This window comes from Coturnix japonica, chromosome 9 (assembly GCF_001577835.2).
Source record: "Coturnix japonica isolate 7356 chromosome 9, Coturnix japonica 2.1, whole genome shotgun sequence".
Classification (NCBI taxonomy): Eukaryota; Metazoa; Chordata; class Aves; order Galliformes; family Phasianidae; genus Coturnix; species Coturnix japonica.
The window spans coordinates 4,790,307-4,803,279 of NC_029524.1; the positions used below are offsets into that span (position 1 = coordinate 4,790,307).

General features: G+C 41.3%; 1 protein-coding gene across 1 annotated transcript in view; it reads left to right on the forward strand.

The window, feature by feature from the left end:
* The first annotated feature begins 533 nt into the window (after nt 1-533).
* CLSTN2 (calsyntenin 2) overlaps nt 534-12,973 on the forward strand; it is a 275,096-nt gene continuing 262,656 nt past the window's right edge. Inside the window, exon 1 of the mRNA XM_015871212.2 lies at nt 534-785. Within this exon, the coding sequence (XP_015726698.1) occupies nt 692-785 (94 nt within the window). The 5' untranslated portion in view covers nt 534-691. The remainder of the gene's footprint in view (nt 786-12,973) is intronic.

The window sequence follows — 12,973 nt, forward strand, 5'->3', positions numbered from 1 at the left end:
CCCATAGCCATCCAATCTTGTGCAATAGCTGTGATGCCACCTAGACAGCTGTGGCAAGGGCAGACGTAGGATGGACCCGCACTCTGCGGCACCAGGTGTTCAGTAAGGCTCCCACTGCTGGCAGTGCAGCCTGGGCCTGCTGCCATTGGTGAGACGCACGAGCAGGCAGCGCCGTGATGAGCATCAGCCGTGCACCAGCCGTGTATCAGCCGTGCATCAGCCGTGCCTGCTGCCACGCTCGCTTCCCAGAGCGGTGCTGCACAACTCACAGTCTGGGGCACCACCAAGACAACAGCCGAGCAGGGAGCGGCCTTCGCAGGGAACCGGCGCCCCTGCAGCGCTTCCTCGTGCCCTGCGTACAGCCTGGACCCCTTACGGCCGGGGCGACCCGCGTAGCTTTCCCGTTGCATCCCATCCTCACCCCGATCATCCTCAAGCACCCCGCCCCGCCGTCTTCAGGGCCGCGCTCGGCGCCCCCCGCCCCGCTCATGAATATTGATGCCTCCCCTCCCCGTGACGTCGCCGCGGTCCCGGGGCGGGAGCCGGAGCCGCCCCGGTGCTGGTCGTGAGGGCGAATGAGGGAGCGGCGGCATCCTCCTGCCCGCCTCCCTGCCCGCCGCCTCGCTCCGCAGCCAGCCGGAGCCGCGCAGGGCGCCGCGTCGCGCGTGGAGGGGCCGGCGCCGCGGCGGGGATGCGGCGGCGCTGCGGGGGGTCGGCGGCGCTGCTGCTGCTGCTGCTGCTGCTCACGCTGCTGGGGACGCCGGGCCGTCTGCTCGCCGCCAAAGGCAAGTACCGGGCGGGGCGGGCGGCGTTGGGGATGCGGCGGGGGCGGCCTGGCTCCGGCTGCCTGCCCGCAACTTTTCCGGATGGAGGTGCGGGGCGATACGGGGAGCGGGGCGGAGTGCGGCGGTTCGCACCTGGGCTGCGCTCCGCCCTGAGCTCCCGGGTCCGCCGCCGCCCCGCGCTGCTCCGCGGCACAACTTGGTCGCGATCGCTCCGCCCGGCAACGCTGCACGACCCCACCAACTCCTCGGCTTTGTTTTTGCTGTCCGTGGCCGCTCACCTTTTTCCTCTTCGCGTGTGAGCGGAAAACTTCAGTTCCCGCTGTCTTTTGTTGGGTTGGTCGGTCGGTTTACCGCGAATGATCGCGCGTTGTTGAACTTCGGAAGGACAGCGATTCTTTGTTGCCTTAACTTTTCTCCAAGTTACGAATAGCGCAGAGGAACCGAAAGAAGCGGGTCGGGACTTGGCTGCGTTACAGCCGCGTGTGTCCCGGGGGAGCGGGGCGCAGGGGGAAACCGCAGCGTCGCTGGCGACGAACAAATAACGTGGGGCGGCTCCGTGCGGGGACAACGCGCTCCCCTTTGTTTTCCTCGGTATCTTAAAACGAAGCTCTCTCTTACGTGGCTCTTTTCCTTTGCAAAGTGTGCCGGTTCGGAGCTGCCCCCCGAAGCTGCAGGTAGCTCCGCGCGGCAGCCGCAGCCGGGCCGGCTCTGTCGGGCTGTGCGTTGTGTTTCACCGCTGGAGGGCTGCAAAGAGCGGTTTCCGATAGCGGTAACTTAAAAAATATTGAGTGCTTAAAAATCGTCATTTTAAGGGTGTTTATATCGGCGTGTGACTATTTCTAGCTTCTCCTTATTATTTTATATCTGTTTTATTTATATTTCATTTCTAAGGTCAGGTATTGCCCGAGGCTGCTTTACAGGATCAATGAATGAGTTAACAGGTCTTGGCACCATATGCGGTTGATGCCTGATGCACTTGTCTCTGTGGACTCCTTCCCTCCTCCCTCAATTAGCGGCGTATAGGAAAAGGGCATTATTTAAATATAACGCGGCGCCGTTTTCTCCCTGCTTTGAGTTATCTTTTTTCTATAGGAAGAAAATCATAATTCCAGGTGTGTTCTGGGTAGCATTACGCACAACCGAGAAACTTAATGCTGTAGGCACAAAGTTGACTCTTGGCGTGGAGGTGCTCTCTGCCGGGAGGTGAGGAGGGACGCAGTAAGTGCTCCGGCGCTTTCAGCACCGCGCTGACGGACAGCGCCTCACATCTCTGGCCGCGGGATTATTATTATTATTACTATTATTATTTTCCCCCTTATGAAAGTGAGGAAAAACAAGACTCTCTGATACGTTATATGGAAAATTAAATGTAAGAGGTAATGCCTGAATGGTTAATAAGTGGTCTTTTAGAGATCTCACCTGTATTAAACATGCGTGCGGTTTGTTGTCGGCTTTCTAGCAGCTTGTTGACTACAGGATTTGCACCCTAAGTTCAGTAAAATCGCTGCTTTAAACAGGAAAAGAAATATTTAAAATATTTTCAGACCTTTTTCTTCAGTAACACAGAGAGGCGTGCTTTCTGGACTACTGCAATTGCATTAATGCTGTTTGGAAATCATGTGGGCAGACTCTTTATGTGATCTACAGTTGTGTAAAACAGAACATTTTGTAAGGCCAGTTTTACCTGTTTTTTGCAGCATGTTCAGAATTTGTATGTACTCCTTTCAGACAGGCAGGAATACCTGCTGCATTGCCCTTCCTCTTTCTGTCTCTCCACAAATCTGCGTGTAAAACTGATCTGTAAAATTACCCATCTTTTTCTAGTATTTACCTATCAAACAACTCAGCAAAGTTCTGAAAAGGTTGCCATATCCAAATTTCTTGTGAGACCCAATTAGTCAGCCTTTCAAGTTTGACTTTATTTGAACACTATAATTAACATAAACATCACTTTAATCTTAACTTTTAAGTGTGGCTGTAAGTATCCCAGTGATCTGAATAACTAAGAATATTTGATACCAATTAAATTAATTACATGAGCAAAACTTGAAGCCTTAGTCATTCAGGACATTTCCAAATCAATGGAACATTCAGTCCCACTTGGCAAGTCTATTATGTGAATGTAGCTGATATGACTATCAGCAATAGAAGTGCAACTAACCTAGGGAGACAGACAGCATATTCTGCTTAAAAGAAAGCATGAAGCCTGTAGAGGAAGAAATTAAAGGGAAAATCTTCGAAAGCATGCTAGATGGATTCTAGTATCTGAATTTTTTCAGCTTAATGCTATGGTTAATTATAAGTCCTTTTCCCACAGTAAATAATACTAAAATACTTTACCATATCAATTCAAAAGAAAGAGACAGAAAAATAAGACATTTTTTGTCCTCACTGAGAATACTTAGATAGTAATGTTTGGTATGCTGTAGGTCAAAAGATGGAGGGTGGAGAAACGGAGCTTTCTGTAGCTCACCAAGAATCCCTAGCAAAGACATATAGATGGCTTCATGTTTCCATTCTCATATGAATACATCGAGATGGGAATACTGTATTAATATTTTTTGAAGTGTTTTGATGGAAAGGGAAATTCTTGAAAGCAGAGTTGTGTCTCCTAGGATAAAAGATTCATCTGATTTTGAAGCTTAGTTGTCAAGATAATGAAATGATTCAAAGAAAAAAACACAGTATTTGATAACTGTTTAAGTATTGAAGTATTTCATCATAGATGACTGACAGCTGTATTTAAATTGTCGTTACCATGCTTATGAATATTTGCCAACCATAATCATATTGTTACCAACCTTAATTGTGTTATTTGGAATGCTTCCAAAGATAGGAAACAAGTAGCTTTGGAGTTTTTGAAGCATGTTTCAATTGTAAGCAAAGCATGTGTATATTAAAGAACATCTTATGAAGCATGTCCTTTATCACTAACCATTAAATGGCTTCACAGTCCCAGATTTATCATTTTCTTTCTTGAAGTGACAGCCATCAGAGTTTAGAGGCAGCATTGTGTACCTGACAAACCCCGTAATGGCCAAATCGCACATTTAGAAGTGGGCTCGGTTTTCTTTTCCTCTTTTAAAGATTTGAAGAGGCACATGAAAGCTGATTAGAGGTTGTCAGAGGCATTGCTGCCTTGTTTTGACTGTTTAATGTTTTAACTGGGAGAATGTATTGATGTTCAGTACTCCTCTGCATCTATTACACATTAAAAAAGCAGAGTGCAAATTTATATAGCTATAGCTTTTTCTTTTTCATTATAGAACATGTTATTCCTAAGGCTCTTGGGGGGAAAGAAAAAAGATTCATGAAGGTGTAAATATATGATAAAAATATAATTCTAGAATTTCTCCTGTTTGCGTATCAGATTTTCTGTGTCACACTGATGGGAAGTCTTGGGAAAGTATCTTCATAGGTCTCAGTCTAGCTTCAAACCTCATTACGTGTCCTGCCTTCATGCGTGTTTCTTTGTCCTTCTCTTGGTCCTCATGTTGACTTAGTTGCCTAAAAGTGATTTATTTGTTTCTTTAGTTTCCTAGAATGTTGCACCATAAGGCTCTGGATAGCTTGCTTGGCTCCTGTACAGTGTCTGAGTGGTGTAGCGAACACTTCATTTAGTAGAGAGAAAGTAAAGAGTAGACTTCTGGAAGGGTTCAGGGCAGACTTCTGGAAAAATGGGGGGGATATCACAGAGCCTTTAACTGGGGAGGAGTAAGAACTGTTAGGAACAATATTAGGAAATAACGTTGATCAAACCTCTTGGTGGAAAGGAAGACAGAAGCTAAAGCCTCCTAGGATTTTCTATACCTTGTCATGCTTCAAACAAATTTCAGGCTACCCAGTAAACCACGCGATAAGTTTTGATAGTAGAGATGGAGGCAATAAGGCCACTCAATAAACCATTTTACCACACGAGGTGTTGCTTCTCCAGGCACCTTGTACCATTCCTTGATCTCTCTACAGATGCTATCTGCAGACTAACAGCCTTCCTTGAGTGGCAGCTGCTGCAGCCGTCCCTCGTGCAGATATTTACATTCTCATTTCATTTATATATTTTTCTAGATAAGCCACTTCTGATTTCAAAAGGGTTAGTTTTTGACAGCTGTGTGAAGCTGTGTCTCTCCTGCTGCTCTCTAGAGTAGTCTACTGAATCACGGCTTAGCAGTAAGTGCTTGAATCAATCACATAGGCTGTCCATATTTTTGATGCCAGATAAGCGAGCAACTCGGCTAATCCCCAAACCCTTATTTATGGAAGGAGCTTCAGGATGTGGTGGATGCTAGGGCTGCAGATACATTCAGCAAATGATTGTACAGCTTCAGGAAAGAAAAAAAGAAAAGCTAAGGTGTGTGTAAAAGAAAGGCACAACTGCTTGCTGAAAGCAATCTCATGCAACTTACTGTTGGGAAGGTGTCCAGGAGCAGCACTGTATGTGTTTTTTCTCTTTCATATGTGTGTGCTTGCTGTTGCTGGGTCTGTTAGACTTCATTATCAGAGAACAGGCAATCTTGTAGAGTTTGAAAAGTGTGAGTCAAAGTAGTACGGGTAAAAAGAGAAGACATTTTGAAAAGAACTGGAGGTGGGAAAAGGAAGCCTAACGTCAAGCTTGAGAAAGCCATTTGTTATATCAAAAAAAGGTATTCTTTGACTAAAGTTTGTGGTTTGATCTCCTTAGACTTTTATCTATAGGTTTAAGCATGTTGTGAATATTTTAAAAATAGGAAAGCTGTCACGATTCAGAAAGGGTGCTTTTAAAACTAAAATAGAATGAATTTTGCAAGAGACACTTGTGTTGTGATTTGAAGAGCTGTTGTTAAATCTGTCACTGTATGTAGAGGCAGGGTTACTTGTCTGTCACTTCACAGCACAGTATATAAAGCTCCTTCTACAGCAGCATACACCTCCCTGTACTCGGTATCACTGCAGAATAGCAAAACAGGATCTGTGGTGTATGATTTACACGGTATTCAGAAAATAGGTGTGTATAAAGCACGTGTCTGCTCTGTGTTTATTCTAAATAGAGCTTATGTTGTATACATACGTGTTCCCACACACTCAATTGTTGGTGTACAAGAAATTACACAAATCTGAAAGAAGTGTTCACAATTGATTTTGCACTCCACATCTCTTGTAAGTGTGCTACACAAGATTGGAACATGCCAGTATCCTGAACAGGATGCTCAAATGCAGTTATTTCCTTAGTACACCCCGCTGTTGAAGGGAAGAAGCATGGAGACCAAGGGCTGCTGTTGTTTACATCTTGGTGAACTGTTTACGTAGTCTTCCTTTTTCTGAATGAACCTGCAGAGAATGAGAACTTACGCTTTGTTGTTAAGCATGCTAGCAGCTATACCCAGTGCGAGGGGCGGTTGAGCTGATGACTATAGGATGCCTATAGTGCTTAAATGTTTTGTTTTATTCTAATTCATTTACTGAACAGGCTAAATTAATGAGGGGAATTTAAGTATTTTGAAGATTTAATTATAGATTTCTAGAGTGTGGAGTTCACTCTAAACAGCTATTTTGTTGCTGTATGTATTTCAGTAAAAAGGAGAGCTGCTTGCAGCTGTTGAATAAGGGAGTAAGTCATTAAGGGTAAGTTGTTAGAATATTAGGCACTATAAAATGTCATCATACATACAACATAAATGCTCTCCTCAGGCTGTATAACAGCTGTAATTCTTGTTCATTGACTTTTTTTTGTTTGTTTGTTTTAAAAACATTCAGTGTTTAAAAAATATTTTGAACCTATATGGGATTTGTCCCCATCCCAGCCCTTGAAATTCTTCTTAAGGTGGGAGATGTGTCATTCCTAAGGGCTTTTAAGAAGTCACTGTGGTGTATATACCAATCTTTATGTTCTATTTGATGGAGAAATAGCCCTGCTTATGTGTGTGTGTGTATATGTATACACATACATATACATACACATATTTAAGCCTGACAACAGTGAAACAGGAATGGCTCAGGACTTCTTACACTGTGTACTACTGAGAGTCTTCAAGATCATTCAGCTGGAGTGCAGGTAGGCCAATGTATCATTTGAGCACTACTGGACCATGGAAAAGGATTTTGTCAATTATTTTAAAGCATTTTTAGAATAGAATACAAAGAGATATCTACTGAGTTACAATTCATTTTAGTGTGACTTCTCTCTGTATTGTTTATGAAGACGGCCATACGTGAAATAGCATTTTCATAGCAGAGTATTGTTCAGATGTTCAGATGTCTTTGTATGTGAAATTTTGACTGTGGTTGAATCAGTGCAGGATTTGCATTGCATCAGGTTCATCTTTTGTGTGTTGTAGCATAAATGTAAACAATTCTTTTAAAGTTATTATTGTTCTTCCACTAATAGCTGCCTTTATCCTAAGGAGGGAATTTTTGATCTAATCTTTCACCTTATGGTGTATTCCCATTCACTGAAGCAATAGAACAATTCTTGTGTGATTTATTTTTATTTTTTAATTGAAGTGCTGTTCAACCAGTTTAAAACGATGAAATGTTGACCAGCATGGCAAGTAAGATCTACTTGTGGTAGTTCTTCAGTATGTATGCTGGTGTTTAAAATTCTTGCAATAAAGGTATCTAATCTTTTTACGTTTCCTCCTTCTTTCCATTCTGTCCCCAAGTTTCTTTTCTGTTCCTAGTTAAATACTACGACAAGCAGCACTGCAGTATCACAAGGTCTCAGTTGTTCTTCTTTGTCAAATGTATTTTTGTTGCTGTTTCTAATCAGACTAATCACTTAATGTTGTGTACCTCAAATGTAGGGGTGCTTGTCTGCTTTTCTGATAACAGTTAGCAAGAATGACTTTTTGTATACTCTGTTGGTACTTTTCTACATGTGTCTTATGAAAACTAAGATGAAGTGGGACACCTTTATTTCATTTGAAGAAAACTGCCTTAAAATATAAATACCGGAACTATGGTGTTTTAACACTTGTGCCTCCATCGCTTGTTTGCTGACAGACTGGAGTAAGTAAACTAAGTGAGAGAGATTACACTATGAAATTTGAGGTTGTTCTTCTGCTTCTTGCTTTCTGACTGTAGTATATTCTACCATGTCTGTGTATACGTTTATATATGTAATAATGATCAAAATCATCTGTATCAGCTTAAGAGAATTTAATAATTCATTACTTTTTTTTTTTTTTACTTTTAAGATGCTCTGTTGTTCGTTTATTTATTTTTCACTTAAAGCCCCGACTTCTAAAGCAAAGACTAAAAAATGTTAGCTTTTATTCCTTAAGAGATGACTAGTTTTACTTGTTAATGCTGAAGGAGGAGTGAAAAGGTGATACAGGTGTACCACAAAAGCTAACAAATTCCAATGTAGTAATGAGCATTTCCTTTTTAACTTTTTTAGTTGTTTGTGTTTGTTTTTAACCTGCTTGTATGAGATACGCTAAAAGCCTGACTGTACCTGGAAAGCATCACTCTGCCTGGTCTTATAGTGGGTTGTAAACATGCAGTAGTACTTACTTGGGCTGAATTTTGTGGTTAAAAGTCGAACTTCCAAAATACGAGTTGGTAGAACAAAATCAAAGGTCTCATGGTTTTTCTTTGTGATGGATACCAGTCATTTCTGGAGTTACTCACAAAGGCTGACAGCAGGGGTAAACACAGGAAAATGCATTAGTAATAATATTTGAGGTAATATTCTGATGTAACTGCTTGGCAGTCATCCTGGATGAGCTTTTCTCCTGCTTTTCGTTTTTGAGGGCTGCTTTAAATATTCCTCATCCAGAGCTGAACAGATGGCATTTGCCATTGTTGTCAGTCTTTGGAAGAAAAAGTGCGGTTTTAAGATCTTGGTTAACAGAACTTTAAATTCATGTTGAGAAATAAAACCTAGAGACATTTAAACCAGTGTGATTTATGTGAAGCTGCTTTAAAAAGTCTGCATTATGACAGTGGTCCATAATTCATACACTGTTGGTTTGGTGGCATGTGTGGGAAAGTGCACCAGATACTGCGGTTGGCTGCCATCTTTTCTTTTTGGCCTCTTCTAAAACAATGTACAGAGATATACAGTGAAAAGAAACTACAATTCTTTTGAGGTCTTGGTGAAGCTAAATGCAAAATGAGAGAAACACCTTCTGAGACCAATTTGAAGGATAATAGTTAAAAGTCTTATTTTTAAATCTTTTTTTTCTTTTTCTTTTTCCTTCCTTGGCACCCATTCTTTACATGTAGCCTTTGTAGTAGAGTCTGTGGGCTACTTGCATTGGCTGCAAAAAATAATCAGGAAAAACAAGCCTATTTTTAGTGAGCTTATGTTGCCATTCAGCTGTCCATCTCTAAATTTGTAGTGACTGACAGTTCAGAAGTACTGGAGCTACTTCTGGAGATTATAAATAAAATACATTAAATAAAATGTTGGTAAATGAGTATTTTTGGTGGAAACAGCGTCACTTAAATAGTAAAAATATTTTTCCCCAAAATGAATCCTTTCTTTTAGAACTGGACCTTAGGTTAGAATTTAATTACATATATATTTCAAGATGCTACATCCCAGTCTTAATAAGTAAATAATGGTCACTTAAAACTAATTTTTAAGCTGTAATCTTTCTTTATTCCCTGTATAGTCCCAAGCATTTAAAAATTCTGTTAATTCCAACACTTGGAGCCTCTTAAATCCGTGGGTAAGAGTTCCAATGTTTTCATTACCTGGATAAGTATAACTTTAGAATGAAGGGATCCAATTTCTGGCAGCTCAGTCAGAAAGGCAGTGCTAAGCCAGCTGAGGCTGTGGCGCTGCATTAAAGATATGAATGGATACAGATGTAAATTTTCTTAAATTTATCAGAATCTTCTAAAAATGTGCTGTGTCATTTCTGTGTTCTGGCAAATGCGCAGTGCAGAATTATGCTCATCAGAGAAATCTGGGATGTTTTAGATGTATTATGTGTATAGGAGGTAAGCACTGCAATTCTAATGGTGTCTTCTTATGAAGCTTGCTTTGAAAGATATAAAACCTCACTTTATTCTGAGCAGTAGGATGTAAAATGGTGGCAGCATGTTTTATTAGGCAATAGAAACAGAACGTGGGGAGCTACTGCTGTTGGTTGCACTTTGCGGGTTGTGGATTCTGTGTTTAACAGTCCATGGCATCTCCTGTCTGGTTTTGTTTTCTTGTCAGGTAGTACCATGCCAGCTGCAGTAAGACACAGGCAATGAAATGTGCTTTGTATGATCGATTTATTTCATGTTACAAATACCTTTTGGTTTTCTTCGCCCTGAAAGAGTGCTTTCCCTCAAACGCAGGTGTGCTGCAGTAGTCGTACATTTCCTTTCTGGAAGAAAGCACCTCCTGGTTTTGCGATGCCCCCTGGCTGTAGGACCAAGCAGAAAAACGTGGTGTTTGCATGCCTGTAGTCTGTGTTAGAGCACTTCAGCGGCTTGTGGGGAAGACAGGACATGTACAGTATGCACTCAAATATTTAGTGAGGGAAAGCTGGGGTGACAAAGATAAACATCATCAAAAGTATCAGGGACAGAAGATTAAATCATGCAGTATGAAGTGAGCTGATCGTGCAGCTGAAAACTGCCTTTATTTCAGAAGTACTGTTTTTTGGAATGGTCTTCAAAAAGCAGAATATTTGCTTCCTTCCAGTATCAGAATTCAATTCTAGACAACGAAAACTTGGCTCTCCTGTTTCCTAGGGTCAGAGGGCATATATTTCTCAAGATGTAGTAGAATTTGCCAGGTGGTAAATCTTAAAATACGATAATATATTCTTAAACGTTCCATTCAAACATGCAATTAGAGCTGGACTCCTGCTTAGCTTGACTTAACCTACTTAGGAAATACTTGAACCTGGACAAAGAAAATGCTTTCAGTACAGAATAAGGCTGTGTACGGAAAAACTCCTTCACAGTGGCTCATCCAGATACACCTGGTTTTGCACAGTAGAAGAAGTTTGATTAGAATGATAAACATCACATGGCTAGAAAAGGTTGGCCCTGAGGTCAGCAGCCATTGGTGGTTTGGGTTGTGAGGCTCCTGAGTCATGCGTGGCTCTGATGGCTTTGGCTTTCCAGAACTGCAGACTGTAACAGAGAGGTGCTGGGACCAGGAGCTCAGTCTTTGGAGGTTTCAGAGTGCTGGGATATGCTGCAGTTCTGGAAGCTTTCAGATGTTTTGCCTTGACTGTGTTTTAAGGAGTGGTGCCGAGGCCACAAATTCTTAAATGTAAGACAAGACTAAAGAAGGTGAGTTATGGAAAGTTACAGACTTGTGCTTCTTTTTTATGGTAAGACAATAAGGGGTATATTTTTGCAAGATTTTGCAAATCATTGCTTTTATTGACAACTTGGGAGTAGCTCAGGGATAAACTGGAATATAGGAGCAAAATTAATGCTTTAATGTCTTTGCTTACATGTCCTATTCTAAAATGCCTTCTACAAACTGCTGACTGAAGCAGTATTGGAAAGGATTTTTGTCATTTTTGTGAATATCTTTGCAAAATGTTTATTGGATATCTTTCTACAGATCTTGTCTGACCTAGTTCTCTTAGGTTGACTCTATATTAGAGATTTAACTAGTATTCCATTACGTCAATTTGAAATGTAATTATCCTAGAATACACTTCTGACCTTTTAACTTTTCTGTTGCAATGAGTTTAATTCTTACGCTGAAGAAAAGAGGAAACTGAAGGCCAAATATTACACAGGGGAACTAAGTCATCTGGGCCCCAGAGAAAACTGTCTATAACCTGTGTGAAAGGAGCTGTTTGCAATCTGTCTTTACATAAAATGTACAGTTAACTTTCTCAGCTGTTGTATGCATAGGGAGAGAAATTAGATGATGGGAAGGTCAGGTAAGTAAATGCATGCTAGCAATGTGAAGTGGAACAGTAGGTTGCCACCTGTGAATTATATTGTATATTTGCTGTGTGGCACTGATATCTGTACAAAAAGTCCCTTACATAGAACACAAGGCTCCCAGAGCATATAGGGCATCATTTGCTGCGCAGGAAGTCGTAAGGGTGGTTTCAGCCCTTCAGGTGGAAGGTACTACATGTGCTTTTCAAGGTACATATATCAGAGCAGCAGTTGGACCTGCCTTAAGAGGACAATGAGTTATGAGGTTGATTCAGTAAACACAACGTGCTGTGCAGGAAAAGCAGACAAAGTAGTGCTATTCTTCTTGAGACAGAGATTGTCAGAGAGTTGGAAAGTGTACGAGAAAGGATTACATAATGCTTGTCCCAGTCAGTGATGTTTCCTACCATTCTGGAAAAGACCATTGACACAGACAGTATACCGAGACATTATGCTGTTGTCTTGTACTCAAGATACCCGCTGCCAATTCAGGTTATCCATTTAATTGCCAGATGTTTTCAGTCTGTGAGAGAATCTTTCTCTCTCTCTCTCCTTTTTCTATTCCTATTTTTTTTTTTTTTTTTTCAGAGCTGATTGAAAATAAGCAAGCACATGAGTTGCTACTTGTAACTCATAGTGGTGATCTTCTGATTGCATCTCAAGAAAAGTAATTAATATTGTGCAGCCGTTGGCAGGGACATTACAATTAAGAATTAGATTTATGCAAAGAACTTTCTGTTACTGTGTTATTAAGCCTGAAAAGGCAGCTCGTGGCTTGAGCAACATGGTGAGCTTATGATGCTTGCTGTTTATCTGATGGACAAGGTTGTTTCTCGGCATGATGTCCCCTTCTGAAGAGATGATGAATTGAGAGTAAGATCATAACCAATATATCAGAATGCAGCTGGCACCAGGACAAAACTCACTCCATGCGTTTTATGTATTTTTGCGTTAACTGAAAAGACCTCTCATACAAAATATTGTGCCAGCAACTGAGGGAAGTTACTGAGTTCAAGGTTTAGGTTTACTTAAGGCGTAGATATTGCTGATCAGAATTAAAATGTGTTTGCTAAGTCTTCTACTCTAAAAGGATTTTCCTACTGTTAGCACTTTTAAATACATTGAAGGGGTGATCCATGAAAATATTTGCCACTTTAAGTTGACTTGAAGCAAAATGCACTATGCTTCGGGCAAGCAAGTAAAAAATTACTTTGAAAACACTACGTATCATAGGTACATCCCCTGTATTATTTGTATTTATATACATACTCAGCATATTCTGAGTATAAGAAATTATTGCAGATGGACTTCAACTGTGCTGATCCATTTTCATTTTGAAGTAGGTATGCCAGATT